This window comes from Lithobates pipiens, unplaced genomic scaffold, assembly GCF_037356315.1.
Source record: "Lithobates pipiens isolate NorthernLeopardFrog02 unplaced genomic scaffold, aLitPip1_a1.2 Scaffold_19, whole genome shotgun sequence".
Classification (NCBI taxonomy): domain Eukaryota; kingdom Metazoa; phylum Chordata; class Amphibia; order Anura; family Ranidae; genus Lithobates; species Lithobates pipiens.
The window spans coordinates 353810154-353835607 of record NW_027507764.1 but is presented as its reverse complement, the minus strand read 5'-3'; the positions used below and the strand labels follow the sequence as shown (position 1 = coordinate 353835607).

General features: G+C 40.6%; 1 protein-coding gene across 2 annotated transcripts in view; it reads left to right on the top strand.

The window, feature by feature from the left end:
• Nucleotides 1–25454, top strand: part of NEDD9 (neural precursor cell expressed, developmentally down-regulated 9) — a 186914-nt gene that overhangs the window by 136927 nt on the left and 24533 nt on the right. For both annotated transcript variants that reach the window (XM_077492193.1, XM_077492192.1), the window contains one exon: nt 19361–19777. In XM_077492193.1, coding sequence (XP_077348319.1) covers nt 19361–19777 — 417 coding nt within the window. The remainder of the gene's footprint in view (nt 1–19360; nt 19778–25454) is intronic.

Here is a 25454-nt window from a genome sequence, read left to right as displayed (position 1 = left end):
ATTGTAGCTTATCTTTTTTAAATTCTGTTGAACCTGATTAGTGAGCATAGATAAGTGACATATCTGTAGACGAACCGTGGCTTCCGCAAAGCAAAAAGTAGCTTTCTAAGCGGTCAGCGCCATCTTGCATATGAGCTAGTATAGATTATATGCTAAGCACGCCCCCCCCATCATCAGAGGAACAAGCGTGAAGCTGCTGTATTGCTTGTCCACAAATCCACACATGCCTAGTGCGCTCTCCCACTCTCCCCCTGCTGTGACAAGCACACTGAGTAAGTGTAGATTTGTGGACAAGGGAGAGCGCTGTACATGTGCAGATTTGTGGATGAGGGAGAGAACACAGTGCAGGTATAGATTTTTTGTTGAGGGAAAGCGTACTGCACATTTCCAGGTTTGTGGAATAGGGAGCGTGCGCTGAGCATGTGCAGATTTATGGATGCGTTAGAGCGCACTGAATATGTGTGGATTTGTGGACAAAGAAGATCACACTGAGCATGTGTAGATTTGTGGACAAGGAAGAGAGCACTGAGGATGTGTAGATTTGTGGACAAGGAAGAGAGCACTGAGCATGTGTAGATTTGTGGATAAGGAAGCACACACAGAGCATGTGTAGATTTGTGGACAAGGAAGAGAGCACTGAGCATGTGTAGATTTGTGGATAAGGAAGCGCGCACAGAGCATGTGTAGATTTGTGGACAAGGAAGAGAGCACTGTGCATGTGTAGATTTGTGGATAAGGAAGCACGCACAGAGCATGTGTAGATTTGTGGACAAGGAAGAGAGCACTGAGCATGTGTAGATTTGTGGACAAGGAAGAGCGCACAAAGCATGTGTAGATTTGTGGATACAGAAGAGATCACTTAAAGGGGTTGTAATGGTAAACATGTTTTCACCCTAATGCATTTTACTTACTTACTTACTTACTTACCTGACCCCTCGAAAGTCCCGTGCTCGCCTCCGACATCCTCTTCGCCGCTCAGCCTGGCCGCTGATTGGCTAGAGTGGATGGATTGAAAGCAGTGCAGCCATTGGCTCGCGCTGCTGTCAATCAAATCCAATGACACGGCGTGCCCGAGGGCAGGGGCGAGTGAAACAGTGAGCAGCTATAGCCGCCGGATGTATCACGGGAGTGCACCTGCAAGTACTTCTCACCATGCGAGGGAGCTCGCATTAATGTGAGAAGTACCTGCAGGGGGAAGCCAAGACAGTCACCGGGGGGACCCCAGAAGACCAGGTTCGGGGCCACTCCGTGCAAAACGAGCTGCACAGTGGAGGTAAGTATAACATGTTTGTTATTTAAAAAAAAAATCCCTTTACAACCACTTTAAGCATGTGTAAATGTGTGGACAAAGAAGAGCGCATTGTGCATGTGTAGATTTGTGGACAAGGAAAAGTGCATTGTGCATGTGTAGATTTGTGGACAAGGAAGAGCGCACTGTGCATGTGTAGATTTGTGGACAAGGAAGAGCGCATTGAGCATGTGTAGATTTGTGGACAAGGAAGAGCGCATTGTGCATGTGTAGATTTGTGGACAAAAAAGAGCGCATTGTGCATGTGTAGATTTGTGGACAAGGAAGAGCGCATTGAGCATGTGTAGATTTGTGGACATGAAAGAGCGCATTGAGCATGTGTAGATTTGTGGACAAGGAAGAGCGCATTGTGCATGTGTAGATTTGTGGACAAAGAAGAGCTCACTTTATAGGTACGGATTTGAGGATAAGTGAGAGTAGTACACTGTGTGGATCTGTGGACAAGCAAGGCAGCAGCTCCTCTCTTGTTCCTGTGATCCTGGGGAGAATTCGATGTACCATCCATACTGACCTATTTACATCAAAATGTTACTTTTTTGGTCCAAACATTATGGAAGCCGTATTTGGAATACAGATATGTCATTTAAATAAAGTTCAATTACCCTACACTGCTCCATGATTTGTAAACCACCAAGGCTGCTTGACTGCTTTGCAAAATTTATTATAAAGGTAAACCAACCCTTTAATGTTTTAAAGCGCTGTGCAAACTGTTGATGCTATATAAATCCCATATAATAATAACAATAAACTAGCCCATCTGACTCCAAATTCTTCCACTGTCATCTTGGCTATTTTGGGCTATAAGAGGAGAGTATACTATATGTATGTGAATTGCCCGTGGTGAACACAGACCTCGGGACTGTGAAAGGTCAGCATTGACAAGTAGCAGCAAGCTGAAGAGGTGCGGAGTTCTTGTTCCAGCCTGTATACATCCTCCAGTCTCATCTACATGACATTGCTTCTACTGTACCGAAGAGGCTCTTTGTCCTTGGCTCTACTCCTGTTATCTCTGCTGGAAGAAAAGGCAGTTTGAACAAGACTGAGCACAACAATGCACTACTTTATTGAGGGTTTATTCACAAGACCTAAAGGCAGTCGTGATCAGGCTGATTCTTCCATTGTTAAACCTACCCATTGCATGTATTTTGTAGAAAGACTACCAAGAGATGAAAATCCTTCATAAGCAGGTTAATACGTTGATTCAAGCTGGCACTTTCCCACAGAATCACACAACTCATTTTGTGCCCGCAAATTGCATTCCAAAAATATTTTGGAATAGCGTTTTCTTCTTTATTATTGTCATATACTCTTCTGGTAAGTGGAGGACATTTGCATTCGATTTATGCTTGGAGCCGTATACATTGAAATGACAGCTGTATATTAACTGAAGGTTATCATTTTGTACACACCTAGGTCTCATTGTGTGAGGCTGTCATTTTACTTTGATATACTGAAGGGTGTAATTTATGTAAAAATAGTAGCTTGTAATTTCAATGTACCCTTGTTATGAGCATATGTCAGTTCTGGAATGCCTAAGCCCCCTTTACTTAGAGTACCACTAGTGCATGGGAATTGTTACGTAACACTGCTTAAAATCAGACCAGATTGCCTTGGACAGATAATGGTTTTGACTAAGTTAAACACATATGGCTAGACTAATAGACTCCCCTTCTGCATATCTGGCTAAGATCAATATAGGGCTTAAAGTGTTACTAAACCCACAACAGTAAAAATCAGTCTGTATATGCAGTAAAGCATGCTTTTTATACTCATTGTGGAACCTAAGGGGTTAATCCCCTGCATTGTGTAAAAAGGCTGTTTGATCTTGTCTTCTCCGATCTTCCCCTTATTTCACAGTCCCCAAACTATCTCCGGATAGAACAGAGCCTTGGGGACAAGCTGCACATGCTCAGTTTGATGTGTATTGCTAGAGAGTTGTTGTTTTTTTGGGGAGAGTGCATGTGATCAGCACTGTCCAGACAGGGAGTCAGGGGTCCTGCAGCCTCATAAGACAGTCAGAGTAGAATGAAAACTCCTCCTACAAGCTTTAGCCAGACACTGATAGATGTCATAAGACTGCTCTAACTGCTGATGAGAAAAATGATTTAGCAGTTTATATTTACTAAAACGATTGCATTTCCATGTTCTGTGTACTGTGGGAGACCAGATATAGTGAATACAGGCTCCTGGGTGTAGTAACACTTTAATTATTTGGTGGGATGGCCATTGATCTACTTATCACCATCTAGGCACACAATTCATTATATTTCTCGAGTGCAATAAATCGAGATTGTTGTATGCCTTCAACTTGTTGCTGTTCTTTATACATTCACATTTACTTTTAGCTAAAATGACCTTGTGTCTGGAAAACTACAATATCTCCAACTGTAAATAAATAAATTGTCACATTTGTTCCGACATTTTAGTATAAGGCCCCTTTCACAAGGGTAGCATCTGATCAGTAGGGGATCTGTTCACAGAGTCAGAGCAAAATGGAATGGATGTCACTTTTGTACATTCAGTTTCTTCCAAATTCTTGTGAAGGAGTAAAAATTGGAGTTTAACGGAGCCATGTTAGGTCTATGAAGAGGCTGATGTGAATGGACATGAGTTAATGAGTGAATCTGAGTTAATTGGATGTAAACAGATGCATGTCTGTTTGTATCTGCCTGCCCCTAAACTAACATTGAGCTTCCATTCAGATTTGCCTGAAAAAAAATGGCTGCATTAAAAGGGTCATTCTGTAATAAACACTGTATTTGTTCATTGGATACTTTACTTTTTCCTTTGCAGTCCTTCACAGTGACTGTGCCTTACAGAACCTTTCCACAAGACAAGTCTATGAGTTGGCCATCTTACTGAAAAAATGCGCTCCCTTGGAAGCTGATATCTTATTCAGTCATTGCAGTAGCTAATCTATAGTGCCTCTAGTGGCCAATATATAAATCTGTATATTTAATATAACAACACAAATGTAGAAGAGCAAGAATATAAAATGTACATGTTGTATCAAAAGTTGCTATTTGATTTGAAGTTTATTAAAAAAAAAAGTTTAATAGGCTATTAAGTAAATATATTTTGTTTCCTTAGGCCATCCATCGATAGCTCGAATCTCAGCCGGTTCAGCCGAGATTCAAACCATGTATGGGCATGCTGAATGTACCAAGCTGACCGATCAATCAATTTGGGTACAACCAGCCTGTCGGATTTTGCATGAGATTATCGCTAGTGGCTAATATATGCCTAAACCCCCCCCCCCAGGGAGAACACAGTGGTTTGGCAGGGGGGGGGGTTCCCGGTCAGCACTGTCTGGGTTGATGGGGGAATCAACCCATGGTTGCAGGAAAGAAGTTTGCTCTGTTTATGGTTGGCCTTAGCTGCTTTAATTTCTTTATAGGCTGCTTTACAATGTTAGCAATTTATCGCCGGTTGTATTTAGGTTTTGCCACTTCCGTTTAAGGTTTATTGGTCTTTTAAAAAGATACAGTAATCATGACTCCTAGGACTAGCTATAGACATGGTAGTCAGATAATGAGACTGCCATTTAGACACTGTGGAGGCACTCCTGGTGCCATCATTATCTCCCCCTGTGGTCATTCTCTAATGTATCCATAAAATACAGTCATTGTTTATTTCAGCCACAGGGTGTCTGCAATGCTAATGTATCCACAGACAATCATTCCCCTTTTCTGCCACATAGTATCTGCAATGGCCACAATGTGTCCCTAGACATACTATCATACCCTATTCAGTTGTTATCAGCCATATTGAGCAATGATCATCTCAAGTCTGGGGTAGCCTAAAAGAAGCAGTTTGGTTTGGTATGTAAATTATAAATTGTTGCAGTCACTAAAGAGGCAAAGATTGACCTGCTAGAATGTCACTAATGCTGATTGCAAAAGTGAAAACATGACTTGACATGACTTACTGGAATAGTTAAGAAGGTTTCTACAGAATGGACCTCTTTATGAAGGTAAACATTATTGGAAATTAAGCCTCCAGACGAAATAAAGCATTATTGTAGTGCAGTTTTTTTTCAACCAGGGTCCCTTTTAGATTTTTTAGGGGTACCTTGGGCAGGATGACTAAGAATTGGGTCAAAAAAATTGCCAAAAAAAGAAGTTGTCAACAAAACAAGCCGGCAGGAGGACCAAGCCTGTCTATTTTATTACAGAAAGCCACAAGTTTTTGTTGTGCAGCATTACGGCCTTGGTCACTATGTAGGTCAGTGGCTGACATTATAATAACCAATGATGTCATAGGTTTAAAAGGAGGACATCAGGTGTCTGAGGACATCTTTGTTTGCCCCTCCCCATCAGTACTGGGTTCACATTAGCTGAATGATGGAGAGAAATCGAGGGAAAAGAGAAATGCTGGGATACTGGTCAGTGCCTATGTGTTTTTTGGTTAAAGATAAAAGGTAGCCTTGACTGGAAAAAAAAGTTGAGAAACACTGTTGTAGTTCACCAATTCAACTCAATCCCTTTTGTGAGTAATCTGAAAACTCTAGTTTATTATGCAGAAAAGGAATTCCCAAACACACCCACTACAGGTTGCATATGACAGGACATATAGAAAGACTGATGTAAAAAAAAATATTGATACCAAAAGAAATTTTTTCACAACGATCAATCACCTGCGTTGGCAGTTTAGGATATTCGTTCACTGTAATCTTTTAGGCTCAGTTCACACTGCCATGACCTGAAAGTCGCGCCACTTTCAGTGCTATTTTGCCAGGTTACTTTTGGCGTGACTTTGATGCGACTTCGGCACAACTTTGGCACGACTTTGAAGCAACTTCAAGGAATGCCTGTGTAATCTTCCTGTAATGTCAGATCCAAATCACATCAAATAAAATGAGGGTCCAACTTGGAGGCAACTTCCATTAAAGTCTATGGGCATAAATCAGCCTTGAACCTTTTCTAAAGTCGTAACAACTTCAGTAGTGCTAATTAAGACAGGTCTCATTGCCTAAAATGGGATTTCACATGCCATGTGACTTGGGGTCTCACAAGTTAGATCTCAAGTCGTGGCAGTGTGACCCGAGCTGGATTTGGGCAGCAGTGGATTGCCAGAATTAGTGAAGTGCAATAGAAGCACTCTCATTGGTTTCACTTATAGTCTGGAATTTCCCTCAAAATGCCTGGTTGTTCCCCTGCCTAATTACTAATACCGTATCTTGCTTTTTATTGCTAGAACACTAGCCATTAACCCTACTTCTTTTAAAGGTTAAGAAAAATACTTTTGAAGTTTTAGCAGCAATAACATACAGGACCGTATTCCGAGCTCCTGTGCCAGTAAGAACATGGGAACTATTGTTGAAAAGATTCACAAGAATACCATTAGATGGACGCTGATTACCCAGGCAACACAAGACAGAGTGTATTTTACTTTGTACAGAAGGGGGAAAATAACAGTGTGCTTTGTAGACTTGGATATGCTTATGCCTCACATTCCTGATTCCTATGGTTATTAAATGTCTGCTAAATTGGTAGATAGTGCTTTGGAAAGTTAAAGAAAATGCTTTGGGCAAACTAAGTTCCAATGAAAATGATTACGTAGCTTTCGCCCTCTGGCATAGCTGCTACTAAACACATTTAATGCATGTGGTTGGAGGATCTGATGTTGGGTGGAACATTTTAAGCAAACAATTTAATTCTTCTAAGATTACTGACAATGACTAGATTCCATGACAGTAGGTATAAGAAGGGGGCCTCCTTTTTTGTTTATAGAATACATGGTTTAAAAAACCTCCTTAAGACTAAACTAATCACCTTTTTTTTTTTTTTTTATCAAATCTGTCATCAAGTTATTATCAGATTTTAATCACCATTTGTGCTTTTGCCAATACACGTATTGAAATATAATACACATATACATTGGTGTAGCAATTAGTCCTGCCTTGGTTCATTGAATCAGTGGGCTTGGATTTCTGGATGCTGAAAAGCTTGTGTTCAGACACAATTCTGTAGGTTTTGCCTAATACCAGTTTTTCTATGGGAACAATATAAATTGATCCTGGTGGCAAAGTTCTTACTCTGTAGATCTCTGTACTGCTTAGGTTTTCTTCCTTAAATTGATATTAAACCCTCCTAGAAAAAAAACAAATGTAGCTGCATACCTTAAAACACATTTTTTCTCATTTCCAGTTTTGTGCAGCCTTTACAGCATTACCAGCCCATGAAAGTTTCCTCTGTTGAGTTTCTCACTAAAGGGTGTCTCCTGGTGACATCCTAACGTCTGCAGTTCCGCCATCTTGTGCCTTGCACAGTAGGGATCACTGCTTTTCAGTGCTCTAGTACTGTGTCTGGTCGGTGCATTAGGGGCTGCTGGTGATGTTTGGCTGACACACAGTACAGCAGTGGTTTATGTCATTTTGAGCTCTGGTGCTGTGCCAAACCATCAACCTCCATGATTAAGCCCCATGAGCAGGGTGAAATGCATTCAGGGGCATGGTCTGGACGCAGTTTGGGCTGAGGCTGCTCTCTTCATTCGCCCAGGGTTTTGTGAGATGTGTAGTATTCGGGATCATTCCTTATTCTACATGTATAGTGGTGGTTTATGTCTTTTTGAGATCTGGTGCTGTGCCAAACTGGCGCACATACAGTAACATGCTTTGAATTTTAAGCACAGTACTGTTCTTGTGCCACCCACACAACACCAGTGGCCCATACTATATGCACTCCCTAGCTTACACAATTTGTGTGGAGCTTAATGTAAAGGGCAGTTTTAATTTCAGGGTTTAACTACTTGAAGTACCTATACAGATAAAGATTATCTGCAAGCTCATTTAATGTCCTGTCAAAAAGTAGCATAACCATTTCTGTCCTATATTTACCTAATTGAATACTGTTTGGGGAGCTGGAAGACACAAACTGTAAACTCCCATTGCCCCTTACATGCCCGCCAGTTACCTACTATATCTAAACCCCCAACATTCCATACACCTTTTCTGCACCTATTGTCCCCAAATTTCCAGAGCCCCACCCACTTTGCACAGTATGACCCCCTTAAAGGGGAAAGAATTTACCCACATACTTGTTCAAGATGATAGAGCTGCAGAAGAAGTTTGGATTTAGCTTGGTTGGCCATATGGGATCACAGGAGCAAGGGCCCAGTTGTAACCTTCAACCCTGCCACCCCTGTTTCTTACATGACTGCTTCACCAAAGAACATAAATGTCTACAAACTGAACATAAGAACAAGGTTTTTAAAGTAATAAAAGTTCAACTCTAATCACGTTTTTCAGTTTTCCAAAGAGTGGGAAAGAATCTGAACTTCTTTCAGGTTTATATTGTTTGCGTCCTTTTTGGAGAGAGTTTCTCTCACTTCCTGTCCCAAAGGTAACACATGAAGTAAGGGGGAAAAAAACAAAGGTTAGTTGAAACCACTGACAACCTTATAACTGCAGGGGATTTCCCTTTACCTCCTGTTGAGGTGACAAATATAAAAAAATAAAAAAAAGATATGTTCAGGTGGCAACTGTCATAGGGAAGGGTGGTAAAGGAAAATATCACCAACAGGGATAGAGGCCGCGATTTAGCCGTAAAGGAAAATATCACCAACAGGGATAGAGGCCGCAATTTAGCTCTTCCTGACTCCAACTCCAAGTGATTGGAGTTTACAGTATGTTAGTTGTATGTAAATAAATGTATTTACTGCAATAATTTTTTAGGTGGTCATCCAATGAAATAAAACTTGCATCCTTCCTAAAAGCCATGGTCTGCTCTCCTACATCAATATTGTAAAGATAGTTGCTACTCCACAATAGACAAATTTTCCCTATAAAAGTAAAGTCTCTGGTAATGATTCATGTTTTACAAGCTGTTACAAAAATATACCTAAAAGGCAAAACTTTCTCCTCTGTCTAATTCTTAGGTGTGTCATTGTGTGTCCAGGAAATGGGTGGAAAAATAGGGAATTCTGCTGTCTGGAGGTACACTTTTATTTATGAAGCTAAAAAAATTGTGAGAGAAAAAAATGAACTACCTGATTCCTGCCACGAGATAACAAATACATCTGCACATACCCCTGGCAAGAGGGCGAATTAATAGACGGCGATGAATAAAGAAGTACTTTTTATTTGTGGTTGGCCCATTATTTTCTACTTCAGCCCTGGAGATGACATTCCATGCTGAACGCTTAGGTTTGCGCTGTTAATAAATACAAAGATTGAAATGAAGAAAGGAGTTGTTTGTGAGATAAATAAATGGGCTGGTTACGCACATGAATACAATAATCAAATCAGCAGCCTTTTAGGAAAAGTATCCTATTCACTGAAGGCCTGGCAGCTCACTGGAAACAGGCCTGTGCATTCCAAACACACAATGGGTGCTGAAGGATGCAATAGTTGCTTGGGAATTTAGCTCGATTGTATGTGACGGCTGGTAGCCATTGGTAGCTGGATGCTTCATCTGCTATTCAGAATGCCAATGGACAAAGGTTCAAAGGCCTGGTCTATAGCCAGATTATTAAATCACTGTCTGGATCAAAATAACAATAAATATGCTAATAGGTGATTTAGTTGTTTATAATAGTATATGATCAGGTGTCTTGATGAATGGATTTTCTTCTGTTAATACTTAGCATTTTTAGTAAGTGTACCATGTCTATGATTAAATCCTAACTACAGTCAAGATCTATTTCATTTTAATGCTTCACAGCACTTTATATCATTCTGTTATAAAAATCATTCTAGACAAAAAGTTGTTAAAACCCTCTTTTCCACCTGCCAGGATAGTACCATGGAAGCTTTACTTCTGGTCAATCACTGACATCAGCCAGACTGCTATAACGCACACAGTTTCCTGCGTTGTGTCTCCGCCTTCTCTGTGTGCTTTGCCATTCACAAAGCACATGATGTTTATGATGCCATGATCATCCGAGGGAGCATAGACACAAAAACTGGACTGGTGTCTGTTATAGCAGCCTGGCTGACCTCAACAATTATCCAGAAAAACAGCTATTGCCCTACTATCCATGGAGACCAAGAGAAGGGTTTTCCTCATATGTCCAGTCAGGTGGATTTTCAGAACGGTGAGGAAGGTATAAAAAGGCTGTGAGACACTACAAATGTTTTAAAATTAAACTTGCCCAGAGTTGGGGCCCATTGCATATTCACATTCTTGTAGGATTATGAGCACCCATCTTTTCCAGGAGGTAACGGTGAGGCACAGTGGCTCCACCCTCACTTCCTGGAAGCATCGGAAGCAGAGTCAGTGATAAGCTATTTTTTTTTCTTTTTTTTTGCAAGCTTTATTGTTGAAACACCTTTGTAGGTGATATGACTTTGAGGTGTGGGACTTCCAATAGAGTGGACCTTCCATTTTCATGGAAGGTCTACTTTAAAGTATTTCTAAAGCTAGAACTAGAGTAAGAAGCAAAAAAAAAATGTAGGGTATTTTTGTGGCCTGTGTCCCCTATGGGGAGATTTGTCCCCTCTTCCCTTGTGAACTTTGAGATGGGAAATCCAAAATCTTACAGTTGTCACTAGATCATACGCTAAGGGGAAATTTTCCAATGTTGACATCTCCCGTTAACAAGTGACTAAAAGGAGATTCCCCTTACTGTATAGAAATGTACTTGAGTTGCCAGAACAGGAAGCAAAGAGAAATCTCTCCAACAAAATACAGACAGCAAATAATGGCTTGGGTTTAACCATGCCTTACTTCTACTAAAGCTATATAAAATGTTTTGCCCTTAGATATTCTTTCATAATATTACTTTTGAAAGGACAGGGTATGATCACAATATATATGCATTACTGTAATAAGTAGCTGTAGAGGAGTCATTCATTGATGTTTTATCCTAGAGGAACAGGTGGAGATCCTAAACACATGGCAGCCTTTAATCTTATTAATAACTGCTTTGCTTATTAATTAGTGTCTCTGAGTTCTAGTAGCCTCTGGCATCAACAAGCTATGCTTTTCTTTCCTAAGTACATAATAATACACCTTGAGAGTGTCTGCACAAGTGAGCGTATGATTTCTTACACGCCTACCACTGTACCACTGTGTGTTCATATGTGTGTGTGCCTTTACTTTGGCGTGGCTTCACTTGCTCACTATGAGATCATTTCACTTCACAATCAGTTGGTATTTTCTGTTTTCCTTGACTTCTCCTTTCTCGAACTCTGACAACTATCACTGTGGAAAAAAAAACATGAATGCATACCTGCATATTTTTACAGTATTAACCTGTCATACCTTGCCCTGAGTGCTGCAAAGATGCTAATAACAGGGTTAGTGGCACAGCTCTGCACATACACGTGTGCCCTTCTAATATACCTTTTCTTTGTACTTGGGAGGCTGTTAAAGTAAGTGGAAGGAATTTACTGCACTTTTCAAAGAGAAGTTGAACCAAGACCCTTAGTTGAATGTAATTTTTTGGCGAACTAATTGGATGTATAATAGAGGGAAATTATTCATTAGGTTCACATATACTGTCCTGGCCCCCTCATTTATATAAATTGTCTGGTAAGATTATATTTACAACGAGTATATTTATACAAACGTTTACAGTGTACCAATGTTAGATTTTATTGTTGCCTTATTGACATCTTTCTGCATCACTAAGCATGACATCACCATGGTGGCACAGTGGTGTAGTGATTAGCACTCTTGCCTAGCAGTAAGAAGGGTTGCTGGTTCAAATCCCAACCACAACACTACCTGCCTGGAGTTTGCATGTTCTCCCTGTGCCTGAGTGGGTTTCCTCCCACAATCCAAAGACATGCAGGTAGGTTAATTGGCTTCTGTCCAAAATTGGCCCTAGTATATGAATGGGGACCTAGGATTGTGGGCTCCTTGAGGGTAGGGACCAATGTGAGTGTGAAATGTACAGGGATAGGGACAATTGTAGACGCTCACTCAGGTTGAATTGGATAGACTGGTGTCTTTATTCAACCTTACTAACTGTGAAACTATGAAACCATCCTTTCCTGAGGGATGTAGAGTGGGTGAAATCTCATGAGAAGACATCCTAAGAGCATCTTTCTAAGGAGATATAGGCTCATCTCTTTTCCCCAGTATCTTGGTAGAGCAGTGTGACATTACCCTCACCTGGGGGCCACAAATGGAAGATGGGGGTGAAGTAAGTATAAAATCTAACTTTTTTCTTTACAGGTAGCTTTTGGACCTAATATCACCTCCCTGTTACTTTGAGAAAGTGGACTCATGTGTTTCCGAAATTTGACGGTCAAATGTTTCAGAAACACATTTGACCAAATTTGTCAAAGCTATGTTTTTCTACTAAGATCTCAGTGAAAAGTTGAGATCTGCCTATTTTGGTGTGCTTGCCGTTATTAGTCTTTGGTCCTGAACAGTGTCTCGAAGGGCATGCACCTACCCTTTGCAGGGTGTGAAGTTGCCAGGTACATGAATTTGACCCAGACTCAGACATTTGCTGTGCAGAGGCCTGACACTTTTCTAAAAGGTGTTTACAACTTTCCTTATAAATTTTATGGAGAAGGTCAGAATGGCAGTCAAACCACTAGCGTTTTCATATACAGTGTATCTAAAGCAACCTCTGTATTTTCCCCAAGTTAAGTTTCTTTTGAGCTGAAAGGACTGACAACAGAACTGACTCATAGCTGGAGTAAGTTTATCAGACAAAAGGTTGCAAAAATGGGATGGGATCTTCTATAAGCACTAAATGCATTCATCAGAATATTTATATAAACTTGTGTGAAAAAATGAAGTTGTGGTTAACAGAGTGAAATGGAGAAGTGAGATTCAAATACACCCAGTTTAAGGACTGTAGGGAAGTAGCCAGCACTATTTCAAAAATATTCCTGTGGTCCTTTTTCTTGTCCAGCTTGTGTTAGCGGTGTACATTCTGAAAAATAAAAGCAGGAAAACAATGTTTCCAAATTTTAACATATTTGTTTTAATCCTAATGATATCCTCTCACGGGGTACTTGTTCATGCCACCAAGGCTGGTGGTCACTGATAACATTGTATAATAGTATAACTTTACCAAGACAAATTAGTAGTAAGCTGCAGTTCCTTTGCAGGTGTAAAGTCGGATGCATTTAGGAACAATTAGACCAAGGAACCGGAAAAGGAGGAGGGGGGATCCGTTCCAGGAAGCTTAACCCATTAGATGTGGCTAATCATTAACTCCAGTCAAATTTCACTAACAAATTAAAGAGTACATTTGTGTGAAAGACCCTTTAATCCCTTTTTTTTCATTATTATTTGATATACTTTTATTTGAAAGGGACTAGTTTTTAGCCCATATGTGTTAAAGATGCTAACCCAGAGATACACTCTTGATGGCAGAGCTTCCATGATTCTTCTATACACTTCAAGGAAGCCATTTTGATTATATAAATTTGCAATAAATGGTTAGATCATTTAGGTACGTGAAAATAGAATGAGAGGAATAGTTCTCACATAATACCTATTATTATGATAGCGTTTTCCCTTTAATTGTGAAATTAGAGAATTCCCAGTTCTCCACTGTGCTAATTAATCTGAAATTATATTGGGTTAATGAAGAAGAGCGCTTCTGTTACTAAATATTGTGTACTGACCTCTTTTACAAAAGCAACCACATTTCTTAGGAGCAAACACTATACTAATTCTTAGTATTTTTCAGAACTTTAAACTTATATTTTTAAGAGACTTGTCAGGTCTCTAAATAAAATAAACCAACACTTATCTGCAAAGAAGAAGGATTATACTCATCTTTTCTGTGGTTTGTAGCTCTAACCTTCCCTCTGGTCCAGCGCTGCAACCTCCTTCTGTGTCTTTGGCATTGAATACTTACAGGATTGTTGGATGTATGTGCCCCCTGCTGCATGCCTTGGTTTCATCCTCCATTCTCCATCACTACAGGACTCAGTAGTGATATAGGGATCAAAGTGAATGGTAGCAGAGACAGACATCTCCTAAGAGGCGAATGCCGAAAATTCTAAAATAGGCTGCAACTGTGGAAGAGAAGGGAGGTAGGAGACGTAGTCCACCAAAGAGGGGACTGTCGGTTTACCTTATTTAGAGACTTGACAGGGTTTCAAAATAGCAATTCTATGCAGCAAGTAAAATAATTTAGTGGACTTCAAATCTTATTCAGCAAATTCAATGGCTGTACTGAAGTCAGCAATTTCACCAATTTACTTTAAGAGGTTGTAAACCCCCGAAAAAAAAAAAAAAGAATAACATGCAAGACAAATGCATCACATACTAGTTCATTATGAAATACTTAACTTAGAACAATGCCCTGCAGTACCGCCCGCACTCCGCTCCCAAGGCCGACATCTTTTCCGGAGTTACTTTCCAGTTTGCGGGCTCTGGTGCTGTGATTGGCCGGAAACATGATGGCGTCACTCCCGCACATGCGCACAGGTGCCGCCAGTCACAGCGCGGGTCCTGAAGAAACGGCACAAGCGGACCATTTCTTTAGTGTGCATGCACCAATGATCGGCGGCGGCAGCGTATATAGTAAATATCTCCTAAACGGTGCAAGTTTAGGAGATATTTACAGTACCTACAGGTAGGCCTTACTATAGGCTTACCTGTAGGTACAATTAAAGAGGAAGACTTTGCATCCTCTTTAATGGGAGTTTTATGAAATCCATTGCAGCTAGAGTCCTGCAATCTCCTGTAATTACTGTCATTTTTTTATATAAGGTTTTCTGTATGTGACTAATGGCAAGGGACATGTGATGGATTTGTTTGGAAATTTCTCTTCTTCATAGAAAGAATAAGTTCTCAGATCATCAGGTTACTGACCAAAGGGGTTTTGTTGAACTAGTGCACTACAACAATAACTGGATGAAAAACTGAAGCAATGAGCGGGTAGGCTATGCTGCTTGCATGCTTCTCTTATGAGTTATGGATGTTGAACTATGTGAGAATCTTGTGACTTCATAAAGCTGACCTAACATAGAAGCTAACAGGGTTCATTGCGTGAAAACTAGGCTGGCAGCTTCCTTGGTGACATGGCAAATAAGGTGAAAGGCCTGCTCTATGACAATGTAGAGCAAATCAACAAAGCCATAACTTTCTTTATCTGCATGTTACGTGAGCTTATGCAGCTTTACCTGTTTACTTTGAATACACAGTTACTTTGTTTAGAAAGGATTTGGATATATAACCTTGCAGCTTCCTTTGATTCTTAAGTGAATTATTAACAGAATTTAATTGTGTGTCCATAGAAATTCCCGATCATGTGTGCGCCACACAGTAATTATAAAGCTTTTTTTGTTGAAAATTTGAAGACTATCATTTGCATGAATCTGTATAGCCTGAGATTAAAAAAAGCATTTAATTATAAAAAAAAAAAAAAAGAAGAAAAACAATGGGGCAGTGCTATTCAGCTCCAAATTTTGTAGATCCAGTTTTGAAATGGCCTTTGCAATGTGCTGAATAATGGCCAGCCTGTCCACTTAATTAACTTATGAATTCATTAACTCCTGGGGAAAGTAAATAAGGTGTAGTGCTTACCTTTCCCTCTTTCTATCTGTGTGACTAGTCCCCTAAAGCCTCTTCTTTAAGATGCTTTGTCTGACTTCTGACATAATGACTTCATCAAGTACAGTGCAGGGCCAAAAAGCAATTAGGGACTGGCCACAACCTGGAGAGGGGGAGAGCATTAGAACCTGCTGGAGCAAGGCGAGTCTAGTATCCTATTCCTTATCCCCTAGAGTTAATGAACACTTGAACACTTGACCCTTGGGGTAGTTTCCCAGAGTTGGGCTTTAGACCTTTAGAACATAGTTTAAAATGAACCTGCAGTTTCCCTATACAGGGTAGAGCAGCATATTTACTTTAATGGTTGACCCGCTTGCAGTACAGAATCTTATCACTCCACGCAGCTGCCAACAGCGAAGCAGAATGCCCAGGTTTGAGGGAGCATGTGTTTTACATTTTGTCCTCCAACATGACTCTGCAGGTGCTTGTTTGGGCACTCAGGCACCCACCTTTGTGACGTGGTGCAGGGATTAAGTATTCTGCCCATCTGACTGACAATGACATGCTCCTTGGGGGCTAATGGACCAGTAGGGAAGCCAAGAAAGAAAGAAATGTATGGTGGGGTCAGAATAAACCACCTTGGCACCAGCCTGTATAAACCCCATCATTACCAGGCCATTTTTCAGTTTTTCATGCTGTAATAGTTGACTGACATTTACTTGGTAACATAGCACTATGCCTAAATTCATTTTATACTATTTATTAAAACTGATAGAACTTGCCGCAATTTTCAGAAATGAGAAAACATGCTGGTATTGAGGTAGTTAAAGAGTTTCTTACCCCAGCATTTCATATTCTTATATGTGCCTGCTGTAACATGTACTTGTATGAAAAAGCATCCTGTTCTCTTTGTATTGCTTTCTTTGTGTGAAAACCCTTGTGTTCCTGCCAGTCCCTCTGTTTTCCTATTAGTAACTGACCACACTAAGCAGGAGAGCAAAGCGTGGTCAGTTCTCTGTGCTGGGAACTCAGCCTGCTCTCAACCAATAATCAGATTTGTCTTGACATTCCCCCACCCTGCATAGTCTTTCACAGAAAATGTCAGCGTGGTGTTGCTTCTCCTCCCCCCAGCTTTTATGCAGCTGAGAACAGAGGGAATGTGATCACTTATAAAAAATAAAGGGTATTTATAATATATATATTTTTTTATATCTATACACAAATGTTTTGCCTTTCATTTTAATTTTAAATTGCATGGGTTGTTTTACAAAGTGATTTCAATCACTTTAAGGCCCCTTTCACACTTGTGTGACTTTTTCTGCGACTTTGGACATCAGTCACATAACAAGTCGTACCCCATGACTCCCAATGTTAACCATCCATATCTGTGTGACTTCAAAGTAGTCCCTTTGGGACTACTTTGGTCCATAGACCTCAACATTACACAGGCATTCCCTGAGATCGCTGCAGAATTGCGCAACTTTCAAGTCGCGGCAGTGTGAAAGGGATCTAAGGTAAACGTGTTGACTGTCTTGCAAAGCACAGCTTTACTTTAACAATATTTGTGATGATCATTCCTAGAATGGAAAACCTCATCATGCTCTGCACTTTTTATCTTATAGTTCCACAACAGATCTGCTTCCTTTTCTGATCTTGTTTCAAAATCAGGAATACGCTAGAATTGTTATAGTGGACTATAAATTATTTACTGCAAGATACATCAGAAATACACTATCAATGTTGAAGTTATGTCATATATGCTAATCCAGACATGCAAAAACAAATAGCTGACATTCAGGTCAGTTTGCTTGCAGGAGTTTTAGCTAACGGCAACGATCTGCTTGTGGGAATATTTACTGTGAGACAGCATTCTATGCTGATTTCCGCCATGTATTGTGAATTAGGTGGTTACTAGTTCAGTGATAAGAACCCACTGACTCTTTTCACATGGGAATATGATAAGTACTGATACAGTTTCTTACTATTAGGCTAACTCCCAAATACTTGAAACAGTTGAATTTGGCGCCAGAGTATCTCTTCTGTGGCAATATGATAAAAGTGGACCTATATGGAGCCCATTGTGAGTTAATTTACTCAAAATGAAATTTTAAAGATACGCTGCAGTCTGTCCCCAGCATTAACACAATCTGAGTCCTGACCAGTTGATTCTGTTAGTAGATCTGTTAATATTCTAGTTTCTTTTACAGGGTGACAGTTCTGCAATGAAAGCACTGCACCGTGGTCAACCCGTGGACCAGGTTTCCTAAATTGACATGTCATTTTAGGTAGACATTAAATAATTGACAAACAATGTAAAGTTTAACTTCAGCTTTGAAACAGTTACAGCAAACTAGGGCTTCTTTCACATGGGCCTAGCTGCTGCCTCACATTCTATGGTAGATCACTTTGTCAGCAGCGGCTGGCCTGCGATCATCACGTTTATAGGAGGAGATATGCTGCCTCCTGCACATCTGTTTGAAGAGGGTTTTCACACCAAACTCGCTCTTCACTGAGCCACAACTGCATCCGTTAGATATACTGGATCCATTCACCTCTACAATAGCCAGTTGTATCGCCCTCCGACAGTTGCATGTGTTTTGTTTTTTGCTGCAACATGAAGTACAGCTTTGTGGCTGCGACACAGTGTATGAAGATGTCTTGTACCCATTGCCTGGTTTTAGCAGCTGGCTAAGGTCAGTTAAAAATGTGCTTCAAGTGCCTGATTGTGAGACTAAACATTGCCCTTGTAAAAGGATATATAGTAAAACCTTGGATTGCGAGCATAATTTATTCCAGAAACATGCTTGTAATCCAAAGCACTCTTGTATCAATGCAAATTTCCCCAGAAATAATGAAAACTCAGATGATTCATGCCACAACCAATTATTCATATGTCCTTCAGTTTATAGTCTATATAAAAAGATTATAGAAATGCGATAGGTTGTGTAACCATAAAAATGTCCATCCACAAATGGCAGCCTCCACATGGGGATTAGAAGCAAAATCCAGCAGGAGCTACAGAGTATAAAAGAGAAGAGAGGCGCCTCTAAGTGTAGCAATATGGTTACATTTAATGGCGGTATAACATTTAGCAACTCTGATGGTTGATGATTAAAAGAAGCCCATTTAAGTATGCAGGCATCCAGGGTAAAGTTGTCCACATAGACCATCCTCCGCACCTCCGGCTCTTACTGCTGTCAGTCTGCAATCGTGACCAGGAAGACTACCCTGCAGTAGAGCGATTTTAAAGCGCTTATAGAGCGCAAAGTGGAAGGGATGATGTCGATGGTGGTGCGTAGGATAGTCTATGTGGACTATCAGCTTTACCTCGGATGCCTGCATACTTAGATGTGCCTGTTTTAATCATCAACCTATGAGTTTCTAAATGTTGTACCTTCATTAAATGTAACCATATTGCTACACTTAGAGGCACCTCTCTTTTATACTAAGTTGTGACCTGACGCTACTCTTATATCAAGACATCTCTTGTTTATCAAGTCAAGATTTATAAAAAAAATTAGCTCATCTTGCAAATCGCTCTCAAACCAAATTACTCTCAATCCATGGTTCTACTGCATTGCTTTTTTTTTTCGATGTAATCATTTCATAATACATTTTGCTTCTTTTTTTTTTTTAGAACCTTATGGCAAGAGCTTTGTATGATAACGTGCCAGAATGCGCAGAAGAATTATCATTCCGGAAAGGCGATATCTTAACAGTAATTGAACAGAACACTGGAGGTCTGGAGGGATGGTGGCTTTGTTCATTACATGGACGGCAAGGCATTGCACCAGGAAACAGACTGAAGCTTCTCATAGGCCCAGTGACTGAGACTCCTAGACATGACATCCCCAAACAAGAAGCATCACCACAGCCTGGATATCAACATCAGCTTTACCAGAGTCCAAAGTCTTCATTTCCAGATCCTGTTTATCAGGTGCCCCCATCTCACCACGGCCCAGCCATGTTTAAAGCCTATCGGGGTCATGACTTAGGAGATGTGAAGCAAGGAGCACCGTTAATGGAAAATGTAGATGGTTCTCCAGGCAGCAAAGTAAGTAACTATCCATACTATGTACTTGCAGTACACAAAGGATTTGTACTTTGATGGTATGAATTAAGGGGCTAATTATGTTCTTGATAAAACTCCTTAAAAACAGGCAGTATAATGAGCTCACTGTTTCTCAGGGCCAGTAATTTCACTATACTGATTGCAATACTTAGTATGTTTATGAGTAGTCATGGGCTATTACATTCTGTGATTGACTTGAACTTCCTCAATTCAGGAATAAAGTGAATACAAAAACATACATGTATTCTGCAGGAACATAAAACTTTTGACCTTTGTTTGTTAAACCCTGTTTAAAGATTAAGAACATATTTTTATTCACATCAATAAAAATGTACTTTAATTGTCATGAAAGCCAGTGGCTTATTGGAGGACTGACACCCGATTTGGCTGATAACTATGAAATCAGGAAGCAATTATATGTCTTTTGGATAAAAAATAAGCTTGTGCAGGCAGTCTTAGGGCCAAGTGATGGAAGTGGGAAGAATTTATTCATAGTTTCCTAAGGATTAGGATAGTGCCTAGGATTGGGGGGATTGCTAGGATTGCATGCTCACCCGGTGCAGCTGTTTACGGTTTTGCCACAATTATTCATTGGACAAGTTTTGTAGCAATGGCCGTTTCCGATCATCATCTACCACATCTGTGATCACCTTTTGTGTTGCCTTGCTTTATACTGTACACTGTTTTGTTAGATGACATTTTTCACGGTGTATGTTTTAGGTACGGGATGTTCTGTTTGCAAATTAGTGTTTTGCAGTAATACCTTCCTTGTGTTCACGAAATTGAAATAGATATTTGCACCCTGCTTAGAATGATTCCTTCTCAATTCCAGCATCAATTATTTCTTGGCTTTAAAATCCAATAAAGTCTGAGTACTTTTGGCTTCATATAATCTTTAGTCAGCTCTTTGTTGGAAATATGAAATTACATTTAAGTAATGTCATCTGTTGATTCCAAATGAAAAACAAAACTTTTGGCTTTATAATATTGTATGTTTTATGCTGTTAAAACTTGGATGGGTATATATAGATTTCAAATTAAAACAGATTTCATAGGGGTTACATTATGCTTCCATGTTAAGCTACAGCATATACTTTGTTGCCAGAAAGTCATAATCTCCACTAGTGGACTTATCATTAAAATATACACTTCATCAATCATTAGGGCGCATTTCCACTTAACAACGTTACTTTGTGTTAAATTGACCCCTGATCACCACAGGGTCACTTTTACAAAAAAGCCCTCCTGAAAGTGTTGATTTACTTACGTTCCGGGTGGCTAATGTAAGGAAAAGCCACTGCCTTTCCACTCTCCAGCCAGTGCAAGCAATCAACCATCAGTTATGTTAAATGCTTGCTCCCCTCAACGACTGCTGTGGTTCCTTTCTCCAGTTCATACATCACTATGGGAGATACAAGCCAACAAGAGTAAGCCCTTCTACACACGATCGGAGATTCCGACGGAATGTGTCCGATCGGAACGTTTTGTCGGATATTCCGACTGTGTGTGGTCTGCATTGGACTGTTTCCATTGGAATATCCGTCAGACCAAATTTTCCAACTTGCCGGAAATATTTTCCGACAAAATGCTCCGGTCGGACATACTCCGATCATGTGTAGAGAATTCCGATCGGACAAAGTGCCACGCATGCTCAGATCAAATTCCTACATCAAAGCTATTGGCTACTAGCCTGGACATAGTCCCATCGTAACGAAATTACGTCATCACGTTCTGAAAGATCGGATTTTCCGACAACTTTGTCCGACCGTGTGTATGCAACAGTTTCGGACAAGATCTGTCGGACAAAATCCGATGGATTTGGTTGTTGGAATCTCCGACCGTGTGTACAAGGGCTTAGGCTGGATTCAGACCTAGGCATTTTTAGTGCTTTTTGCATTTTGCAGATTTGCTCTACAGAAAGTGTTCCATAGGAAACCACGTTGAATGGACTGTAGTGCAAATCTGCAAAATGCAAAAAGCACTAAAAATGCATAGGTGTGAATCAAGCATAACAGCAGCAGCTGGTGGGCGAGCAAGCATTCAAATCATCCAGCAGGGGGAGCAAGCCATTCAACCCATCTGATGGACAAATCCTTACAGTGGTTGGGAAGCAGAGAAGCGGCATCATTTCTTTACATGGGCCACTGGAAAGGCAGGTGCGTAAACAGTTCTTTTTACAGGTGAGATCCTTTATAAAAGTGGCTCTGTGCTGACTAAGTCACTTTAAAGTAAAAGTACCCCTGCCAGGGATAAGGAAAAAAATCACTGCTCCCAAGCAGCCTTTTTTAACAAAAATACTATAGTTCCTTGAGAGAAAAGTAGGTTTCCTTGCTTTGTATTACATAACCTGTGCCGTCTTTCTTCATAGTATAGAGAAGGGGTTGGACATAGACACAATATTATCCAGGGTGTCAGGTCCCGGAGTTCTCATTAGCTGCTTTCCCATTCCAACCAAGGTATAGTGATAGTTGACTGTATTTTGTGAGCTCTACAGTTACTCATTTTAAAACGAGATCTTGTTTTTCAATTAGACCATGCTTCTTTAAGCATTAGACTTTACAGAGTTGTTGTCAATATGTTTTCAGCATTCCTGACTCCGCCAAGCAGACAAAGGCAGGACAGTGGAAGATATGCTTGGCTGCTTTTGCAGTTTAGCCTTTGAACGCCAGCTTATATTGGCAGTGAGGTCAGACATTTTCCTCTCTAGACTTAATGCTGCTGCTTACAGACCTTTGTAATATTTCTTGTGGGACTTGTACTCCAGACTACATTTTTTGTAATGCATATTTGGAAAACCAAGGCTCACATATGGATTTTCTGTTTAATAACACTTGCGGAAGCTCCTCCTGTTTTTGATCAAAGCCAGGTGCTGGATTATTTTTCAAGTAGTATACATTACCAGTAGAAAGTTCAGCTCTAGAGCTAGTGCCATTGTTTACTGGTCTTTTGAGTTTGGAACAACTTGTGTGTTTCTTTTAGTTAACTGTATCAAATACAGCTGGGACCTACATAGCACACAATAGGCTGTTCATAAAAAGTCCGATGCAAAAGAGGGCATCTTCTGAGCATTCAGGATCGTGGACAAATTACAGGTGCCATGTCTGGTTGTCCTTTATTTTTGACTCAAAAATGACACAATTTTTCTGGGTGGAAATGGGCGTTGAGATCAATGAGCAACGAGTTAATAACTTTGCACAAAATAATGTTACATTTTAGCATGTACCATATTTTCTTATTTGTTCTATAGTAATCGAAAACTACTCTAAAGCATGCGTGATATAAGTGAAGTAATTGGAACACACATGTAAGGATTTATCACAGAATCAAATGAGCATATATTTCACTGAGTTATCTGAAACTAAGCAAAATGGAGCAATTACATGGTGCTAATTCCTGATAAATCGCTGCGTACTGAGGAAGGAATTCGATTTTGCATTACAGAGACCTTGAGTCTTGTTCGGTGAACTTGTTAAGTTTGGAGAAAGTTGACATATTATACTCATCCATCTGCTACATTGGAATGCAATAAAGAACTGATGAAAACCACCAACAAGCCACAGAGTGACCTTTAGTCAATCCTGTACAAGCGAGCGCATTACTGTTGAAAAACTGCATTTGCAAAGCACCTCTGAATACCTTTGATGAGCTATTAAAAGCATAAAGAGGCAGCCAGTTGAGGTTTAAGGATTATATTTCATGATAATTCAGCCAACAAACGTGTGGAAACATGGTTAGGATGGCCATACATGGCCTGGTAAATGAAAGAAATGCAACTATTTAAAGCTGAACTACAAGCAAATTTAAAAAGATACGTATTGATGTAGCACTGTAGTCGTTAATAGAACAGTTAATGGATTTTTAAATGCAAGCAGTGTGAGTACCTCAGTTTGATCGGATATCAGTTTCTTGCAATCCTCTGTAAGGCTGGGTTCACACTGCAGCGATGCGGGAACGCTGCAAATCCGCTGCGGGTTCCCGCATCGCATGCCTCCCGGCGGCAGTTCACACTGCCCTATGCGAACTGCTGGGAGTGTCAGTGAAACGTTAATGACACCCCCAGATCAGTTCGCATATCGCAGTGCGATCTGCAAACTCGGACAGGAATCGGATCGCATGGTGTGAACACCCATGCGATCCGATTCTGCTGCGGACCAAAGAAAGGGTTCTGTGCGAGTTTGGGCCGGATGCGATGCGAATTCAGCCATACTATCTGTATGGCTGAACTCGCATCGCACAGAGATCGGATGTGATTTGCACTGCAGTGCGGTGCGAATCACATCCGATTCTCGTCACCGCAGCAGTGTGAACCCAGCCTCAAGCAGCCTTCAGAGTGGAAGAGGGAGTAGCCATTCAGCTATGCTGTAGTGCTCATGTGCTAAGCATGTCGATAAGAGGAGAGAGCACAGTGACAGAGAGATGAGCACATCAGTCTGCTGCTTCTCCTTCACAGATCAGTCACAGGCTGGAGGAGGGACAAGACTTGTAAGGCCCCGTTCACACTAGCCGGATCCGTTTTCCTCTGAGCCGCTGCTGAGCTGAGCTGAGCGGAGTGGCTGGATGACAGGTCCGCTCCGCTTATGCAAATTGGAACAGCTTGCTCTGCTCTATGGGCAGTCGGATGTAAACAGACCAGCTGTCCGTTTTACACCTGACTGCCCTCTGATCCAATTCCAATCCCAGTTCACCCGTTCCATTTGCTTTTATCAGATCAGATTGGAGGTGGGAAGGTTTAAATCAACAAAAGTCAGTTTATATCCACCGCTCCATAGAGGATTTTTGAGGGTCTGCTTGAAAAACAGACAGGCAGACCCAGTTGGACCTCTCGTGTGAAAGGGGCCTAAGTGCAGCAAAGAAAAATAACGTCCCCTACACTGTTAGACAGGGATGTGCTTGTGTGCTGATAGCCCAAAATATGAGTCCTTTATAAGGTATTTCAGTTGTTTATGTAGCTGCCTGCTTGGAGTTCATCTAATGCCGCGTACACACGACCGGACTTTTAGACGGACTTGGTCCGGCAGACTGGAATCCTCAGACAATTCGATTGCATGTGGGCTCCAGCAGGCTTTTTCTTCCCAAAAGTCTGGCGGACCTAGAAATAAAACTTCCGTCAGACTTTTGGAGTGATCGTGTGTGGCCAAGCCCGTTCGTTTGAAAGTCTGGCGGATCTCAGCTGCAAAGTCCGTCAGATTGTCCACCAGACCAAGTCCGTCAAAAAGTCAGTTCATGTGTACGCAACATAAGTATCATTTGCAAAAAAATGTAAAGTTGCTAGCATTTCTGGTAGGCAGAAGTTATTATCACAGAAAGATTTTTTTTTTTAGCCTGATGGTAAATCTGAGATGGATAGCCACTTTCGTTTTTTATCAATGAAAAGAAAATAAATTGTTTATCAAGTACTATGTTCTGATGCTGAAGCTGAATTAGGAAAATAATTACACACCGCACATTAATCATTCAAGGAAAGGATAACCAGGTATTTCGTCAATGACTATTCTTGGTGGCGCATACACACTTGTATGCCCCCCCCCGAAGAAGTTTTCCTTGTGACTTACATATGTCTCAATTTTTTTTAAAATTTGTATATATTACTTTGAAAGAACCAAGTGGTTCTCTTTTGTATCGTGCGCAAATTTTTTTCCAGATTGTTGGCCAACACAGA